Genomic DNA, 20,108 nt, shown 5'->3' with positions numbered 1-20,108 from the left:
ATGTGAGGGGGCAATGACCGTAGCAAGGGGACCCATCATAGCAATCAGCGGTGACAATAATTGAGCTGCAGGTTTGGGTGTCCTTCAGGGTTACCTTACTGAAGCAGTCCTGACACTACTGTAGACCGAAGTGCATCTTCTCCAAGCCACAGGCTGACTCCTTCAATAGCTGTCAGCGGTTCCCCCTCCCTCTTCGAGGCAGGCGGCCTGTAAACAGCACTGTAGCATCCAACCGGGAGAGCTGTCGGCCAGCTGATGGGCCAGGGTAGCCACAGCTACGTGGCCAAAAACCGGCAGGAGCTCAGACTTGCATGTGCTTTCCAATCCAATTATCTATCCGAGAAAGCCAGCCTTCCCCAACGCAGCTGTGAGATGGGCCAAAATGAGAATTGCAAATCTGACCTCTCAGATCTAAAAATCTCCCTATGGTGTTTTGTTTCTGGATCCAAAGAAAGCAGGGTCTCGAGGGTTCAGGGTAATCCCGAAGGTGGTTCATGAAACTGGTTGATACTGAGAATTTTCGACTAAATAGAGGCGATACCTGGTAGGAAGCGCTGGCCAGATTTCAGAGCTGTCTGATCTGAATGAAAACCTTCACCCCAAGTGGCAGTCCAAATCTAAAAAGCCCTTCAAAGACCTCAAACTGACGGGATTTTATGAAGAATGAAATACAGGCCACAGAGTGAAAGAATTGGTTTTTAAGCCAAATTTCTTTCTCTGCCAGGAATTTAGCACAGAAAAGGCTTTGAGTGAAATATTTTGATGGAATAAAAAAAATATTTCTTATGGGGAAGTTTCAAATAAATGCAAATTACTACTACTCCATTTTCAAATGAACATTTCAAAATGGACAAAGAGCTTTGTTTTGTTAGAAGTGCAATTCCTAGGGCTGTTCCCAGGTTGACATTTGTAAACTTAAATTGCCCTTTACACCTGCATCTACACACAGAATAATTGCAGGTAAGTTGTATTTCTTTGACTGGAAACTATCTGCACAAAAGCAGTGACCCATAAATTAAATGCCTAGGGAAGGAATACAAGGAATACTGAATACTGCTACGCTCCCTTAGTGATGACAGGTATTAGTGGCACGTAATTTGGCCAGACACACCGGAAAAAAAATTCAAAACAAGCATACAAAACCGTGCAAAGCATCTCCATGGGTACATCTCTAGCTTTCTCCTGCCACCGGAGTGAAGAGCTAAGCGTGTAATGAGAGAGCATGCAAAGGAAAAGAAAGCCCGCGGATTTCGGTACCTGGCTGTTTTACAGCAAAATGGTTTGTAGGAAGCACATACCCAGGAATAACTCCCATTCCCGATGGTTGCCTGCGCTGCTGTTTGCAGAGTGACAAAACAGACCTTCGTTAAACTCAAGTGAGGCTTTCGTACCTCCTGAAAAAAATCACTAAACATTCGCAGGGGTGCCTACTGACTTTCAGCCACGGGTTTTGTTCGAAGGACTTCCCATCGTACATAGGAGCTCACTCTGCCAACGAAGCCCACCAGGCATCCTGGGGTATACTAAAGCTGTGGCAACGCTTACCAACGTGGTATGGAAGCACAGGGAACACCACGGGCTGGCCAGCACAGGAGATAATTACAGATACTGGGATCTGACCAAAGCACTGCAAGATGAAATATTTCTCATTAAAAAGTACCGCAGGATCTTTAATGCCCACAAGTGGTCAGGAGCTGGTTTTCCATCCCATCTGATTTGTCTAGTTTAGCTGTTTGATACAATCACACACCTCACAACCTTCAGTACATTAATTTTCTCCAACATCCCTTTGAGCAAGCAAAACATTTCCTACCCTTTGCAGGAGAGAAAATGAGGTACGGAGGTGCACCAGAAGTTTCTGGCAGAGCAAAGAACTGAACCAGCTGTCTCCCAACTCACTCATTCCTGGACCACTCTTCTCCATCCCCAAGATGCCACCAGCACCCGTCAGGCCTTTAATCCAAGGCTGCTGATTTCTATACATGAGATACGGACAGGGGGAATTTTTCTTTCCTGTAAGTCTGCATTTTTATCCTATTTATATCTTCATTCTGCAGGGCCAGGCTGTGCTGTGGACAAGCCAGCAGAATTGGAGGGCATATTTCTACAGCACATTATTCAGTGCCTTCCCGTTGGTCTGCACATGTAGCTATGTGAATGAGCGAGGGTTGCAAAATGTATTTTGCCTGGGGCAGTGAAATAGCTGGGGCCAACCTTGTCATTCTGTTTCACTCACTCTTTTCCTACCCTATCTCTATCTTGGATTTTCCTTTTCTTTTTCTCTTTGTTGTCTTGGTTACATGGGCAGATTCCTGATATGCTGCTAGTTTTCATTTTAATGATATGTTCCTGTAAAGCACAATATTTTACTTCAGTTGTGTGTGCCACTGGATAAATTCCTTTGACATATGTGACATTTGTATATCAACTAACAGATACTGCTTTATGACTGTGGGTATTTTGCAGAGCATTCACGGATTGCATACATCAAAATCTGATATACAGTCTGCCACTTTTGTATAAAAATACACACACAGAGAAGACGACTGAAACTGCAGGAAAAATAAGGAAAGTTTCTCCAAAACCATCTTGTAATTACTTGCAGCGAGTCTTCCAACAACTGAGTAGATACTGCTATCTTGATGATAATCTCTTAACTCCTCTCTTCGCGCTATCCAAAATACTTCACTGTAGCTTGACCGAGTAGCTGCACTGCACCAGGAGAAAGAGCAGTATGCACCGTGCATGGTAGGACCCAGAAAGCAGAAAGAAAAAGACAGCTCCGGGGCTTTGTCCACTGGTACATGGAGTTTCAGCTAATCCTACAAAGCTTATTCCAATTTACCCATAGGCATTTTTTTTTAAAACATAAATCAAACTTCATGCTGACATAATGGATTATGCAGGAGTTGCAATACCAATGCAGTATTTCCCTTGTTTTCTATTCAAAAGCACCTGATTGATAAGCCAAGATGGAAAACAAAGCTTCAAAAGGCCCATGAAGTCTTGGCAGGGGCCAAGGAGTGTCAAGTGAAAATCCTGAGTGCCAAACTGGGCTTGTGTGGCACCCAAAGGGGAAAACAGGCTGGTGTCCTGAGCTCAGATACCCTCAGGAGCCCTGGAGGAGGGCAGTGTGTGGAGGAGAGTCAGTGATTGCAGAAGTCATAGCAAGGATGGGGCTGAACCTGCAGGAACTGAAGGTTTCCAGGAGCCTGGATCAACTGGTCCAAAACAACCATACGTGTTCAGGAGAACCCCGGTTTGCTTTGCATTCTGCCTCTCTGGTGGAGACATATCCCGCTGAGGAAGATCTCAGCCCGAGACTCCACCTCTGCTCCGACACACGGACCCAATGCAGTAACTACCGCAGGCAGAATATTCAGCACATTAGGAAAAAGGGAATAAAATGAAGCTTTCTCAAATTACATCAGCCAGTTCAGCTCCCCTCTTCTCATTCTTTACCCTATAAGGCTGTCCCTGCTCTCTACCACACTTCGTAAAGCGCTAAAAGCTTTCTCTCCTATTTTCCCCTATTAAAAGGAATCAGATCTTGGATTCTGTAATGTGACCTGCAAAGGCAAAGACAGAGCTATGTCTGAGTTTGCTTCTCCTGAAGCCAAGAGAAAAATCAAAAGCTTGCGAGTGCAGGGAAGCAGCAGTCATTCTTAACTGTTTAGGTCTTTTGGATATTTACCATTCCGATCTCAGTTACCCCATTTTTCCCCCCTCAGGAGACTGACTGGAGAACTAAACAGTTTATTATGATATCACAGATGACAGGGAAGCAAAACCTAATTAGTCAGGGGAGGAGATTATTTTTATTACAACTGTTTAAAAAACAATTTGGCTCCTTCTCCACATGCCTGAATAGACTGTTAAAAAAAAAAAAAAAAATTCTCCTTTCAAAAGCATCAGCAGCCTTTCCTCTGTTGAACAAAGCCAGAGACATTTGCCAGTGGGCAGGATCCTGTTCCCCTTGCAGACCTTCCTTAGCACGGGGGCAATGCCATCTGAATTTACAACCCTGATTTTCTTTTTAAGTGAAGAAACAGGTAGAGGAACAAAAACGGAGATTTCAGACCTTCCTTAAGCATCCGTGAACAAATGACTCCCTTCCCTCGTCTGCTCTGTCCATCCTATACAAAAGCCATAGTGAGCCACCTTTTCACAGCACCTTCCTCTCCCCACCTTGGGAGTTTTTATTTGCAAAAGTAATTCAAAGAGGAATCAACACACAACCCAACCCCCAAGGCTCTGCCCAACCTCCCTTCCCAGCTTCTCACCCACCTCTATTATGGCAAAGCCACAATCTCCTTGCACGTACAGTATTTTGCAACACTCCTGGGCTGAGCATTCAGACTAACATTGTCAGACTGGCACACAGGGGTTGAAATGGAGGCGGTGCCCATCATTAGGATGAGAAGGTCACTTCTAATACTTCTTCTTGCCTTGAGAAAGCCACAGGTAGATGATTGCCAGCTTCCACCTCTCAAGCCTCTCTACTATTGCCTTACATGGCAAACTACAGAGCTACAGCCATGCAGCAGGCACATTTTTAGTGAGAATGCACAGTGAGGAACATAAATACACTCTTTATTGTATTTGGGTTTACGTGGCGTCAACCATAAACATAATGCTCATTACCGTTCAAGACACAACTTTCTTTTGATGAAAACGCTCTTCCTTCAGTACAAGCACCCAGCCTGACCTAAACAGAGCAACTGCTGATCCCATGCTGGGCTCGTGGTGAAATCACAGCCCAGTCACATTGCTCTGAGGAAAGATCTCCAGGGCAGGAATCCTGTTTCTCAACAAACTTAGCTGCAGTCATTATTTCTCCAGCAGGCACAGATACCCTGTGGTCAACTACTTAATTAGAGACGGTCTGAACACAAAAAAATCTGTCAGATGTAAACTGTATCATGTCTGTCTGTGGCTGGGCCTGTGGTTTGACTTCAGAAACATTCATTTGCTGATGAACGATGATTTGGAAGAAGGATTTTCTTTTCTCACTCTATCCCTCAAGGGTGAAACACAGTTTTTTGTCAACCGAAACGTTTTCTATCCTCAAAGTAGGTGATGCAACTTAGGATAAGGACTGAACTCACACTCAATGCAACACTGCAAATCTCCATAAGAACATGAAAATCTGAGTTAAGTCTTACCTTCTTGAGCTTCCCACTCTTGGTGCCCACAAAAGCCAGGGAGTGGTTCTTGTAGACGTAGGCAATCACAGATGTCATTCTGTCTCCATCCTCGGTGAAAATGGGGAGCCCTCGCACCATGGATGATACTCCCAAGGGGGCATTCATATCCAGGCCACAGAAATTGTCATCAATTGTTAACAGCTACAAACAAAAAGACAGAGAGTGTTAAAAAATGAAGCTACCGATTCTTTAGCCATTTGGGAAGTATCCATCCAAGCAGGGACACCATTGCATAACATGCCTATAATTTATGCAGGCTGACAAATCAATGACAAAGGCAGGACTGGAGAAATACAGAGGTGGAAAAAATTTGTCCAAAGTTGCATGATGAGTTACAGACAGAAGGAGAACTGGAAACTTGCTTCTCTTGAATGACAGCCCAGCAGGATACATTACGTTAAGCCTTTTTCCTACTGCTTTACCAGTCAGTTTTACCAGTCAAGACCTAGCAATCAAAGACAAAGTCTGCTGCAAATGTCTTAAACATATCCAGTTCTGTCAAAAAAAAGTATGCACATCATTCCCATGGGATCCAGAATAAGAACCACTGAGCTAAATCTGCATTGGCAAATCAAATAGACCCTGGCCTGCCCTCTGGCCCTGAGACCCAATAGTAACATCTATGAAACCTAAATAACCACTCCCCTACCACCTCCAAACCCTGTAGCATCACTCACGCTACATCTCGGAAATTATAGTCCCCCAAGGCATGTCCAGGCATCGTCTGGGAGAGAGCTGGTCAGCCCAGGCCAAATCTGCAGTAGGGACCATGCTAAGGATTAAACACCATAGACGGTGACTGCACACGCTCCCCATTCCTGGGGTTAGTTTAATCATGTAGTCCTGGGACCTTCTCTTGCACTGTTTGGCCTGGGCACTTCATCCTCCTGGGTCTCCATTTCTTCCCCATGAAATGAAGATTATCCACATTTATCCATCTTACTGGGGTACTGTAACTCACTGAAGTTCTTTGGAGAGAAGGGAAGGTTTCACAGCTATTATGGGAGCTTTCCAGCGTTTCTCGGAGATACCCATGAACTCCTAACAACCAGAGAAAAGGCCCTGTTCATCAAAGCTGCTGCCTAGGCTCTAACACCTATTGCATTTGAACTCAACAGGCTTGTCATCAGACAGATGCTCCACTGGGATCCTTGCATATGAATGCATGTAGTGTCTACTTATCTCTGAGGGTGTTTCTTTGGGCTTCAGGGAGTTACAGAATCATAGAATAGTTTGGGTTGGAAGGGACCTCTAAAGGTCATCTAGTCCAACCCCCCTGCCGTGGGCAGGGACATCTGCAACTAGAGCAGGTTGCCCAGAGCCCCGTCCAACCTGACCTGGAATGTTTCCAGGGATGGGGCATCCACCACCTCTCTGGGCAACCTGGGCCAGTGCTTCACCACCCTCAGTGTAAAAAATTTCTTCCTTATCTCTAGTCTGAATCTACCCCCCTTTAGTTTAAAGCCATTCCCCCTTGTCCTGTCACAACAGGCCCTGCTCAAAAGTTTGCCACCATCTTTTTTATAAGCCCCCTTTAGAAGTGCAGCAGCAGAACAATACCGACAACTCTTCTACCTTAAGGCACCATCTGGACAGTAGGTGAGGCTAATACAGGTTGCCAATATGAAGATCTCCACAGAATAAGTCAAATAAAGATGAAGCTCCAAAAATCACAGTACACAATTGCCAAAGCAGTTAGACTTTATTAACTTCACTGGGACCACTCACAGATTTGAAGTTAAGCATCCGCTTAAAATGTTTTGCTGGACTAAGGCCTAGAAAGGCAATAATTAATTGTACAGGAAGGTTGCCTAGTTTTCACGTATCAGTAATAAAGGACCATGACAATTTTCTTTGTCTGAGCTCACATCTTCCAGGAAGCATGGCTAGAATACGTGCTGCTCCTTGCTTGAGTTCACGAGCAGTAAAAGCCTGATAGTTGATTCATTTTATCCTCACCCAGCAATTACAGGGAATAATTACAGGTGGCTTTACTGAATGGAAGAATAATGTGTCCTAAATGTATTCATAAACACATAAAACCTATGAGGAATTCAAACAACTATTAGTAAGGAACAGCTAGCCTGAGCTCTGGCCTGCAAGAGTCATTAGTGTTTGTGGACTGCCCTTTCAGAGCTAACACACCAGCTCAAAGAGCAATTACAGATCAGATCAACAGCCTCCATGAGCAGCAGACAGGATGTTGCTAGTCTACAATGCCAGCAGAAAGTGTAAGATAAATCTGCATCCCAGATCCAAAGGCCAAATTCATCCGAGGTCTAGTACCACCAAGCTGATGACCACACTTCAGAGAGGCAAGACACTCCCGCTGACAGCATGACTTGTGAAAACTGAGTGTTTTTGTGGATAAGGAGAACATGTACAGCTTCCTTACATAGGTCAGGATGGGAAAACTGCAGCTTGATTACTCAGGAAGCACAAACGTGTTTGAAGCAGCGACTCTACCCAGATCTTTCTACGAGACATGAGACACTGACTGTCAGAGATGAGCTAATGAGAGGAGCAGTGTGTTGGTCTGATGCAGTGCGACAAGCCTTCTGTTCACCAATTCACTACCCGACACGTCACCTGGCGTGGAATGCATCTCACCTAGCTTTAGCCATGTGAAATCTTAGTAAGTAGCCTACAGTGGTCACCTAAACTACCTCCATAATCAATGGAGGAAAGGAGGTATGTCAGAGAACAAACCAACCAATCAGCCTTGTAATGCACTGGATCACCTTCCGATAGAGCCAATTGATTGCAAAAGGACTCCAGAGGATTCACTTAGCCTAAGCATCTAACATCAAGATGTATCATCCTTTGAACAGAAGGCTGGACTATATGATCTCTTGAGGTCCCTTCCAACGCAAATCATCCTACGGATGTAGGAACTGAGAGGAATCCAGGTCTTGAAGTCAGGCCCACTTTCATGGGAAACTCTTAAGCTCTCAAATTAACATGACCTGTGTTTCAAGGCTATAATAAAACTGTGTATGTGTCTCACTCAAACTGATGGCCTAACAGGCTGAGAGAAGAATTGTTTCAGACTGAAAGCACGAAATTTGCAAACCTTCTACAAATGGCAGAAAGAGGGGCAAGGGAGGAAAGTCCTGTTTTGTCATGGTTTTAAAGGAAAACAAGAAATGGGAAACAGCTTTTTTCACCACCAAGAGGATGAAAAAAACTCAATAGGGCCAGCAGACTTCTTACCAGTGGATGAAACTCCATCTCAAACAACAAGAAATTACACTGACAAGCAGTGAAACAATAGCAATCAAGCAGAGCTGACACAGTCCGAGGCATCCTCCTTGCTGTAGCACAGCCTCCCACACGCTCCCCTCCCTGCAGCACAGCCAAAACCAACTACTCCAGCTGAAGCACGTGGAGACCAGAAAGGACCCATGCAACAGAATGATAGAATCATAGAATAGTTTGGGTTGGAAGGGACCTCTAAAGGTCATCTAGTCCAACCCCCCTGCTGTGGGCAGGGACATCTTCAACTAGAGCAGGTTGCTCAGAGCCCCGTCCAACCTGACCTGGAATGTTTCCAGGGATGGGGCATCCACCACCTCTCTGCCTTCCTGCATGACCTAGGACCTTGAATGTCAGGCAGGAGCTGCCTGTGCTGTTTTGCAGGGAGATATAAGCTACTTTTGTTTGCTCTCCAACCAGGTCTGAGTCTGCATGGCTGTGAGGATACAGCTCTGAGCCCTCTATAACCCACTTTATCAACAGCCAGGATGTGTTAGCGAGAGTATATAATTGCTGTAGATGTATATCAGAGCTCACATAGCCATAGCAGAACCCTAAGAGAATATAGACCCAGAGATCCCAGCATCAAGCACAACAACCTGTGGCTGATCTGCAGCACATCTCCAACCTGTTGAGACTTAATTAATCCAATTACCACAGGTTACTTCCTCCCTCATCAGATTGAGCCCAGCTCCAGCTGAACTCAGACCTTCTCTTAATGGGGCTGATATCATGGGTTTCCCCCATACAGACACAAAACTAAATTTAAGCCCACTTATTTCATCTTATTTCCCTGAGATTATTTACAGAAGGACACACCCTTATAAGAAGGACTTATAAGAAAGATGGGGACAAACTTTTTAGTAGGGCCTGTAGTGATAGGACAAGGTGGAATGGTTTTAAACTAAAAGAAGGTAGATTCAGACTAGATATAAGGAAGAAATTTTTTACACTGAGGGTGGTGAGACACTGGCCCAGGTTGCCCAGAGAGGTGGTGGATGCCCCATCCCTGGAAACATTCCAGGTCAGGTTGGACGGGGCTCTGAGCAACCTGATCTAGTTGAAGATGTCCCTGCCCAGGGCAGGGGGGTTGGACTAGATGACCTTTAGAGGTCCCTTCCAACCCAAACCATTCTATGATCCAAGCACCAGGGCGAGGTTGAAGAGTGAAATCAGCACTGTCTCTTACATGACACAGTTCAGATGAGATCTAGGACCATCACAGCCCACCCTAGCCTCTGAGACACTCAAAGTGGTGTGTGAGGGCAGATAAGGCCGTGATGTTCACTCACATGCTGTTGCACGGGTGCCAGAGAAGCAATTGCAGAGTTGTGGTTTGCGATGTGGACAACCGTCCCCCAAGAATAGGAGCAAGGCCAGCAAGCCACACACCACATGAAAACTGTTTTCATTTAACACATTTGGGTTATTTTCTCTGGGGATTATCTGCAAAAAAATGCCAGCAAGCGAAACCCTACAAATAAACATCACCCAGCTTCTGTGCAGCTGTGGCTCTCAGCTGCACACATGCCTTTGTAAAGACAGAAATACAGTCATCTTCTTCAGCAAAGAGAAACACGTAAGGAAGTTTGGATTTATGATGAAAGGGTCAGGAGCTGCAAGCACAGGTTTATTTTCAATTCCAGACACTCCTAGCAGCAATATAAAGTAGCCACGTTAAACTCTCTGGAGCTTCTCTGCTTGGCAATTTCACGTTAACGACTTTCCAGAATGAAAGCAGAGGTGAGGACATGAATTCACTCTGCTTGCAACACTGCTGCCGCACCAGCTGGGATATCAGAGAGGGGCAAAGGGAAGATCTAAAGAGGCAGGGATAGGATCAGCAATTCTTGCATCCTGAGCAGTTAAAATCTAACACAGAAATTCACAGCAGTCTGTAGGTAACTCAGAAGGGAAGGGGGACCTTGCGGTCGAGACGCTGGACTGGAGTCAATCAGTTCATCAATCCACACCAGATTCCCACCTGCAAAAGAGGGAATATTACTCACCACCCCTCTGCCCCAGGGAAGCTGCTAAACACAGGTTTATAAGGTGCTCTACATATCCGAAATATCTTCATATGAGAATGATTGGCAGCTCCCAGGGCATAAATGCCCTCCCGAGTCCCACCAGCTGCCTCTCCATCTTGGGCTGATATGCAGGGGGGAGCCAGCTGGTGAGAGGCGGCAGTCTGCTCCTGCCGCCGCTCCCTGCATCGGCAACCAGAGGGTTCATCTGCAGCCGTGACACCGTGGCCAAGTGTCACATTCACCAGTGAAATAGGAAGGATGTGCAAAAGAATGGGCCTGATTTACAGGTGGATTCTGGCAGGCATTTGCCTTCTCCAGGATTAAGCCTATCAAATAAATAATTAACACATCCAAGCCCTCCTGGAGAGGATGGTTTTACAAGGCTGGTGCTGGCTCAGTCCCCTAGGGATTCGCTGAGCCCCAAAAACTCCCAAACTCAGCAGAAGGGTTAGAGCTCCGATTACAACACCTCCTTCCCCATCCTCATCTGATTGCCCAGCAGAAGCGAGCACTTTGGCATTGCACGAATGGTTGAAGTACCAGATATTTGGGGGGCCAGTGCAAACAGTGCTCATAATAAACTGCAATTGTCCCTTAAACATCTGTTTTAGCTATTTGCCTCTGAAACAGCCCCTGATCATCAAATACAGCCTAATCCATATTTCGGGAAAAGCTTCGATAAAGGATTAGCCATCCCTCGTTCCTCCTTGCTTTCACTCTGGCGAAATCTTCCTGCCCAATCAAAGCACCGGGGCCTTTTTCCAGATATCTCAGCAGGCTCCAAAGCAATTCCACAGACTCACTGGAGATAGAGGCTGTCCCAACGGCCAAGTCTCGCCTTTGATTTACAGCTAATACCTAACAGCCCTGTCTTCATACGGTGGCAGGTACTTGGCTTCTCACTCTTGTTATCTCAGGCTTGGCTACGCCAGACGACGGAGGGAACGCATACATTACGGCTGTCTGTGCTGCCAGCAGGGCCAGGGAGCCAACAGCAACAAGAAATCAACAGTAATATGCATCTGAGTCTTTGCAAGGAGATATCCAAGGTCTTTTCCATCACCTGACTGCAAGATCTTCCTTCCTTCCTGACTGCAAGGACTGAGTGAGGGTGAGGGTGGGCATGTATCCTACTCAACAGGATAGTTAAAAATCTAGAGAGATGGAAGCCCTATGAAAATCTGTCACCAGGAACTTCACGGTACCTGAAGTGATACAAGCTAAGAAAGTTAGGGTCTAGATCACTGGGTGCAGGGGTGAAGCATAAAGCTCCACCCAGAGGAGCTGCAAATGATGGAAACCATCTCCCAGCAAACCACCGGTCTTTAAACTCCAACAGCAGCAGTATGGTACCCAAGGCTTGTGCTTCTCTTGTTTGCCCGTGCATGTCCTCTTGATGGTATCAGCATGGACTTCACTGCTTGGTGAACTTCTGGTTAGATGCTGGTTTGCCCTACCCCGGCATTAGTACCTTGCCTTCCTTAAGCTGGATCGGCTCTGCCTCTGACCTCCTGCAGTATCTCTGCTTCTGGCCATGCTGCATCCGAGTCTCTCTTCCGACTCCTCTGAGACCAGTGGACTTTGGTTCATCTGACCTTCTCCCCACGATCTGTGCTGTGAACTTCGGCAGAACCATCACGTTTCAGCCCATTGGCTGTGTCTAGCTATGAGGTCCTAGTGCAAGATGGAGACAGCCCCTCTGACTTTCACCTCATGCCACATCATTCACATAATTTGATGCCTGTTACTGCCCTCCCCATCACATGCATTCCCGACAGTGGGTCAGGAAAAGGCTGCAGGCTTCCCCAGCGAGCATCAACGACTGTAGACCTTTGCCATCTGCAATTCAAAGCCACGGGGAAATTTTGTGGACAAAAAGATGGGAACCCTGGGCCACCAACCAAAGAGAGCATAGATCACCAACCAACCCACTCTTCAGCAGTTAGCCTACGGTCTGATGACATACAAAAATATCCAGTACCGTTTCCACAGGGTGCTCTGTGATATAATGGCAGCTGGATAAAGAGCCAGCATTTGGAAATACATTATAATTGCACACTGCTTTTCACTTGTGCAACCACAGCAATGGTTACCATGCAATTACATGTCACCATATACAAATGACAGTGCAGTTACAGTAACTTTACCAATTACAGGGAAATTGTACCCACTATGCTACGAGGTTTTCATTCAAACATAATTCAGGAACGCAAGAACAGGGGGGAAAGGTACTCAAATTGACTAGAACTGGTACAGGCGTTTGGTTTTTAGGTCTGTAGTTTAAGCATCAGTTCAAGGACTGGTGTCAAGTTTCCAGAGTGCTGCAGAATCTTAATGTAGTACAGACTTTTTATGCCTGCATTTATGTTCCTGCTATATTGTGAGCCTAAGGCTTCCCAACGGTCTATACCATGTACCTCCACGTCGTAAAATTTGCAATTTCCTGAAGAGGAGGCTGCCTTTCTTACAGAGACCAACAAGTTTCTTTAGTCTTCAGGCCTTTTGCTCAGCAGAGCTGGCTGATTATTAGTAAGAAGTAATTGTTGTTATAAATTTAGCATCCTCTAAGTATCGACTTTCTGAATGATTAGTGTGCCAAAAGATGTGTGCAATGTACATTGGTTAGTGAACCCCTAAAAATTCTCTAGACCCCACTAGTACAAAATTTAAGCAATACTGGCAGTACGTTTGCTTTTCTTATTTCCTGCTGCAGACCCTGGAGATGCAGACCACAGCTTTCAGGGCCTGCTGACTCTGTGTCACAGCCACAGAGCAGCAACTGCAAATGCTTTTCAGCCCACGGCTTGTTCTCAAACTCTTGTTCTCACTTTTGCTATGCACGTTGCCTTACTACTGGCACGGGACTGGTCAGCAGCAACATTTCTGCTCTGGAAGCAGCACTGGGCTATCAGAGGGAAACAGTTCATTCTCCCATGAAGGAAGGTCCACGACTGACTATCCAGAGAAGCATATCATAGATACCAAGTGTGCAATACCGCCCTCAGCAAAACAACATACTTGCTTCTTGGTCACTTGCATAGAAGACATTCCTACCATTACAAATGAAGATGCAATTAAGGATCCAGCCTGAAACACCAGGAGGTTAATGAATCCACATCACTGGCAGATGGTGTACTGATACCAGCTTCACCACATCCCTCAGCTCCTATGTCAACTCCAAGCATCTGCCAGGAGAAACAGTCGCACTATGTCGTGATAAACAAGACAAGGTGCAGAACAGACTCAGATACCTGGGAATATTTTTCAGTGGGATATTTACACTCTCTGTGTTTGGATATTGTAACTCAAGTGATATTTCAAGTGCCTTGGTTAGAGCCCAAGGGTCTGATATAGGCAGGGAAGACGGACAGTACCTCTAGCAGCAACGCAGAGTGTCAGGCCGAGATAGTAGAAACACTCTTATTTATGGAGGCCTTCACATCCCACATCCCAAACACTACCGCTGTGTCAGCCAAATCTCCCTTTTGCATAGGTCATTTCCACCTCCTCGAAAAATCCTGACATTTCGATTCCAAATCTCAGCATTAGCACACCAAGCCATGTAGCTGGGGTGAAAATCAGATCCCTGAGGTGTGTGGTCACTGAGGTTCATCCCCTCACAGGTGGCAACTGTACCCACAAACAAGAAGGATGGGTGGGACCTGAAGAGCAGCAAATGTGACTGTAAAAGGAAGCTGAGTTCTTCTGCAGTCCCATAAACTTCCCTCTACTGGCTCAGAGACTGGAGGGTCATATGGATGAGGCACTGAAGGATAAACAGAGGAATATGATCTCTGTGGCTCTCAGCTCAGTGCTTTCCATGAGCTTTAAAAAATTCACTTAAAATTTTTCACACCCCAAAAAAAAGAGATTATTGAGTGTGGAGACTCTGCCTTTGAAACCGCCATGGTCTATTGGGTCAATAAGCATTTAGGGATTTTTCAAAAGTGAAATATTGATCAAATAAGCTGCTAGAGCTCTTCTGTAAGAACATATTCCAGCAGCAAAGCTGTGTTACGCACCTGAAACACAGTAGTACTGACTTCCCCTGGTGCTGCTGTAGCTGAGATGGGGAGTAAGAGTCCCAGGGAGAGAAAATCTTAGGTGAAAAGGGTTTTCTGTGTAGGCAGAAAGACACCTTTGAGAGAAGGAGAAGTGCTCGCCAGCTGCTGAATTTTATCCTAAAGGATGTCACATTTCCATGATTGGTCAAAGGTTGTCTACATAACAAATTCCTGGAAACATCAACTGAGATGATGAAAGAGGCGTAAGAAGAGACTGGAGCTCTGTCCTCTGTCAGCTGTGCCCTGTAATCCTGAGCATGCTTGCCGTAACATGGGTTTCTCTCAGGCACGTCCACCCAACAGAGACACCTAACAAAGAGACGTTCCCTTCCCCAAGTTACAAGCTCTCATGTCCATCTTCACCAGATGGACACAACAGCCACACCGCAGGGCTCTTCTAAGGTCTCCACAACAATATCGTTGCTGTCTGTTGCATGCAAGGGTATAGGAGCCCTCTCTTGCTGACCTGTCCTCCCTTTCATAGACAACGTGCCTGGCCCATTATCTCCCAACACTTGCTGGCAGCAGAACGGTTAAACCAGCATCTCTGGAGCATTTCTGGCAGCTGCCAGGCACCCTTCATTCCTATTCGAGTGACGCACACCAGCACCTTGCCGGATAGAGTCCAGCTGCCTCCCCTATGCCGGCACCACCAGAGATTCTCCACTGAATCACAATTACTATAATTATTATTTTGTTACACAGACAAAATTATCATTTGGGCTGCAAAGTGCCACGCGCACCAACAGCACTATATAAATTAAAAAAACAACGCTGCTTTGCATGCAAGCAACACCTTTGCCTGGAGATCCCAGAGCTGCTTAAAAGCATTAATTAAGCCTCACCGCAGTCCTGCAAAGGTAAGCTAAGTGTTGTAATGAACAACATGTATGTGCTGTTGCTCTTCAGCACGGGGAAATTGAGAGAGCTCAGCTGGGTACGAGAGGCCCCGGCTTGCTCACCAAATAACAGAGAGTTGTACCGAGCTCCAGGGCTGCGCATCTGTATCAGGGAGAACCGAATTGTGTCTGGTCCTATCATCTCAGAGAAAATGAATTTAAAGAAGCCTCGTTATCAGCTTAAACAACAAACTAAAGCACTTGAGCCCTGAAAAGAAAAATCTCCCACTTGCGGCGTCTATCTGTGCAGATCTCGGTACTTGAGGAATTCAGAGCACTTGTGTCAGCCGAGTATAAATTCACTCAAGCCATCAAGCTCAAACTCCTCCTGCATCTGAAAGCGGGACCGTGCAAGCGGAAGGCTGCAGCCGGCCCTCAGAAGCAGGGACACCATTACAATTACAGCCCTGTGTTTCTTGGCGCAGGATCCCGACCAATAGCCCCAACCCATTGATAAGTGCTGGGTCATTCCCTCATTAGGAGGAGTATGTTTTTATTATTCCCTTCTGCAGGCTCCCTCACTCTGCCTCTCCCACTCTCCCTGTGTGTCTAAATACGTGCCTGGCTAATATTGCTTGTTTACATGATAAATCAGCTGAACAAATCCTATTATATTTTGGAACACTGACAATGACGGGGTAATGACATTGAAACAGGGAAAATACGATGTTGTTCCTACTGATCTAATGTCACCCACATGCTCTATCAGCTATGCCAGCTCCAATACTGCATGGCAGAAACAGAGGTCTCTGTCTTTCTGCAGTGCTACCATTTGGTTGCATGCATCTCTGGGTCTCTTGCCTCTCCTGCGTTTCAAGTACTTCTTTAAATATTTTAAATATTATTATAATCTGCACCATAAAGCAGAAAACACTGGGGCTGCAATGTTTACCAGCTCCTAAATTGAAGGAACTGGGTGCTGGTGGCACAGGGAAGATGTTGGGTCCTACGTATTGTGTAGTTATCTGCAAGAGAAAGATGCAACAAAGGTCTGCATTTCAGCAAGCCACATTCATCCACTTACTGACATTTATCTGTGCAACAAAGCAGAGCTGAAGAGAAGGACGGTTCGGAGGTTGATGTGTGCTGCACACCCAGCTCCCCAGCTCTATCCTGGACTTGGACATACCTACCCAGCCAGGTCCACGCTGGCTCTGCAAACGCTGCATTTTGTCCCAAAGCTGTTGTCGTGTTACCCGAAGACCGGGCCAGTGCTAATAAAATGCCTCTCAAGCAAACTCACAGCAAAACCATATCCCACACTAGCACAGTCAGGCAGATGCCAGGCTCGGAGCGTCTGGGGCAGAAACATGGTCAGATGAGATTTGGACATCTCTCTGTAGGTACAACAGCCTTTCTCATCTCCATCTTCACACTGGCCAGTCTTCAGGATGGACACTTCCAACATCTGTATTATCCTACCTGGTATAATGGGGACCCATGTTTCCATGCAATTTAGATAGAGAAACATTCTTATTTCAGGGGGAAAAAAAAATAGGTCTTACGTTATGTGTGTGCTGGAATATAACATAAATAGACATGCACATCAGATTGTTCCCAGAGGCTAAACATCTTCACTGATTCTCCGAGTACTAAGACAGACCCTGCACTGTTTTTCACCCCAACAGCTACACTTGCATCAGGCAGGCGAGAAAGGGTCTGTGCAGGATTTGGCCCAGAAAGCAATGCTGAATCCAGCATACCCTCGACCCTCTCTTCAACAGAACGGTTATTGTACAAACTCCCACGCTCGGCTGCCCCCAGTCCGGAGGTGCTTTAAATAGCATCGGGCTCACGAAGGGAGCTGGAGTCACTTTGCTTCTGGCTCTTCCAGGATGGCTGGGTTTTGCTTGCTGCTTTTTTAAAAAAAAAAAACCTGTTGCACAATCATTCCCATTGGCCCGCAAGGCGACCTCCTGGCGAGGCAATACGAGGTCAGGTTTGCGAAGTAGCTGATCTCCCAGCATGGAAGAGAATGCGAGGAGATCATATGGAGCCCTCCAAAAAGGCAAGGCTGAGCCACGGGCGACCACAGGGCTCGACCACAGAAGAAAACAGCCTGGCTTGCTGGCAGGGGAAGCAGCAAAGATCAGTTCCCAGAAAAAAATCTAATTGTCCATGTGGGGAAAGGCGCAGGCAAATGGCACAAGCAGTGATGGAGAAGCTGGCACTTTCCTCGGCTGCAGAAGCAGCAACTGGGGGACCACCAGGAGCTGGGGCTGATGCTGAGAGATGCTGAGCTGCTCAGGCAGAGCCAACGTGGTCCAGAGATGGGGCTGATCGTGGGGGAGGGAGCTGCGCCTGAAATATCTCAGACACAACAGCAACTCAGCAGCCTTGGGCCCTGCTCTGTCCTCAATGAACATTTTGTGTGAGCGGGGTCAACCAGACGCGAGGAGCCGGGAGAGAACAGCAGTGTGCATGGGTTTGGCACCCGGCCACTTAAAGGCACAGGGTTTCCTCTTGCTTTATGCTTGGGAAGCAAATAAATGGTTTTGAGAAGGAGGTTGTTTCCAAAGCATGCTTCCCCTGCCCCGGACAAACAATGAGGGTTCTGGAAGGAGAGGTTGCAGGGTGGGGGTGTGATGAGAAGGTAATTATTTACCGCCAGCAGTATTTCTACATGCACACTGATCTGGAAGTATCCTTTCAAGGACAGGTGTTTAATACTGAGGAACATACTTAATACCTCAAATGCAATTATCCTCTCCGTGCAATTAGGCCCTGGTTTACAGCCCTTAAGTGCAAGCTTCAGTTGATGTAGGTGCTTAAGAGTTTTTGCTTTTCTCTCCCCCAGGGGCCTCCAAAGCCACTTTTTTTCCTGCCCGGAGTGCAGAGCACTTTACAGAGGCAGGGGAGTGTCCTTACCCCTGCTGGCTGAAAGCAGAGAGGTGGCACATGGGAGGAAGGACCGCCACGGAGAAAAAAGTAAAGATGAACCCACGTGGTGCCTGAGAAGCCCCTGCAAATGAGCTCTCACCAGGTTAGCATATGCATACCCACCTGAATAAGCAGTGGGCTTTTGAGGATGTCCAGAGGACCGGGACGTTGCCAGCAGCTATGCCCAGGCTGAACTAAGAGCTTATGCAGGCGCTGGAGAAGTCCTGTAGTGCTCACCCAGCGCTGCTCAGCCATAGGCACGTACATCGATGGAAAAACCAGGAGGGTCTCGTTCCTGCAACTCCGTTAGACCCCAACTGTCATGTCCCTAGCATGAACACTAGGCATGCTAATCAATGAATTAGTGCTAATTAGTTAATGAGCCTGATGATCACCTCATAGAGGAAGAGGTGGCGAGATTTTCCTAATTCCAGCTACAGAGGGGCCAGGACCTTGCTCGGAGCGGTGGAGATTTGAACTCGGCTGCTCTCCATTAGCCTGAGGAGCACGGCCCCAGACATCTCTGGTCACTTCCACCACTGACAATAATCATGAGAAACACCAGCCACGTCGCTGGAGAGAGCTCCCTGATCCGCTTTCACCTGAGCTGCCTCATGTAGCAAGTTAATATGACATTTCTCTCTGATGAAGTATCTTTCACCCCGGAGCACAGCCAGCTTCACAGGGGAGATGATGGTCAGGCCTGCTGGAGATGGAGAAATGAGGACTGGGAAGGTGCATGGGGGAGATTTGCAAATCACAGAGCTGAGCTGCAGAAACCCTAAGCCAGTGCCCTACCCCTTGTCCATGTTGCCTCCTCAGTTAAGCCCTTCATCCACTCCAGCTCCCAGCATCAGCACGAGGACGCTTGTCGCCTCTTATCAAAGTTGCTGGGCTCAGCAAGTCCCTCCGACAATACGCTCCGCACACATGCACACACACTCCCATCCAACATAAACTGATGTGACCAATTATACAAACACAGATCTGGCAGTAATAAGCCTGTTTGCTCCGTCTCTGAGTCTCCAGTGAGCATTCCCAGAGAGGCATTACCATATTTCTGAGGCTACTGCCTTTGCACAGACTGCACTCTGTCATTTTTTTTTTTGGTTCCTGCTTTTCTCTGCATCTTCAGAGGAAGAAGAAGAAAGCACTGTTAAAAGTTGACCAAGAACTGCCCTCAGCTGACCATGAACCCTTTGGATCAGAAACATGAGTCTGTATAATTTGGGCTAAAGACATGTATGCAAAACTTTTGTGCGTGGTCTATCCGGTAGATATGAACAAAAAGCCCTATTGTGCAAGCACGAGGGACATTGCCCCCCTGCAGAGATTTACTTAGGATAGCCCTACTAGCAAGCAGTGACACTACGAGGTCTAATGAAACCAATAGCTCGTTCCTGTGACTGTGAGTCATTCCCCTGGGAAAGCAGCAGGCTCACGTACGGGCCAGCCCAGCCGGGAGAAACGGGCAGGGGCTGTGTGTGCAAAATGTCAAAGCAGCAGTATTGCGTGGACCTCCTTCCACGCATTCCTCTTCCCAAGGGCTAAGTGAAAGTTAACACTCCCTTTCACCCCAACCTTTCCCTTTTAAGGGAAAATGATGGGGGAAATGACAGATAGAGATGATAATTCCTGCTTTTTAGTTTGTAAAGTGATTTTTCTCCCTGAAATGCCCCTTCTTTCCAGCAGCTCCAGCCCATGTCCTTCTTTCTAAATGACCCTGTTTTCCTGTCCCCCATGCTAGACAGGAACACAATAGCAAGGATAATA

General features: G+C 46.6%; 1 protein-coding gene across 2 annotated transcripts in view; it reads right to left on the bottom strand.

The window, feature by feature from the left end:
- The window catches only part of PLXNA4 (plexin A4), a 472,614-nt gene that overhangs the window by 418,151 nt on the left and 34,355 nt on the right, over positions 1–20,108 (bottom strand). For both annotated transcript variants that reach the window (XM_076346806.1, XM_076346900.1), the window contains exon 3: positions 5,166–5,348. In XM_076346806.1, the coding sequence (XP_076202921.1) occupies positions 5,166–5,348 (183 nt within the window). The remainder of the gene's footprint in view (positions 1–5,165; positions 5,349–20,108) is intronic.

The sequence above is a fragment of the Aptenodytes patagonicus genome, chromosome 1 (assembly GCF_965638725.1).
Source record: "Aptenodytes patagonicus chromosome 1, bAptPat1.pri.cur, whole genome shotgun sequence".
Lineage (NCBI taxonomy): Eukaryota > Metazoa > Chordata > Aves > Sphenisciformes > Spheniscidae > Aptenodytes > Aptenodytes patagonicus.
Note: the sequence above shows the minus strand (reverse complement) of the source record. Positions and strands in the feature narration are given on the sequence as shown.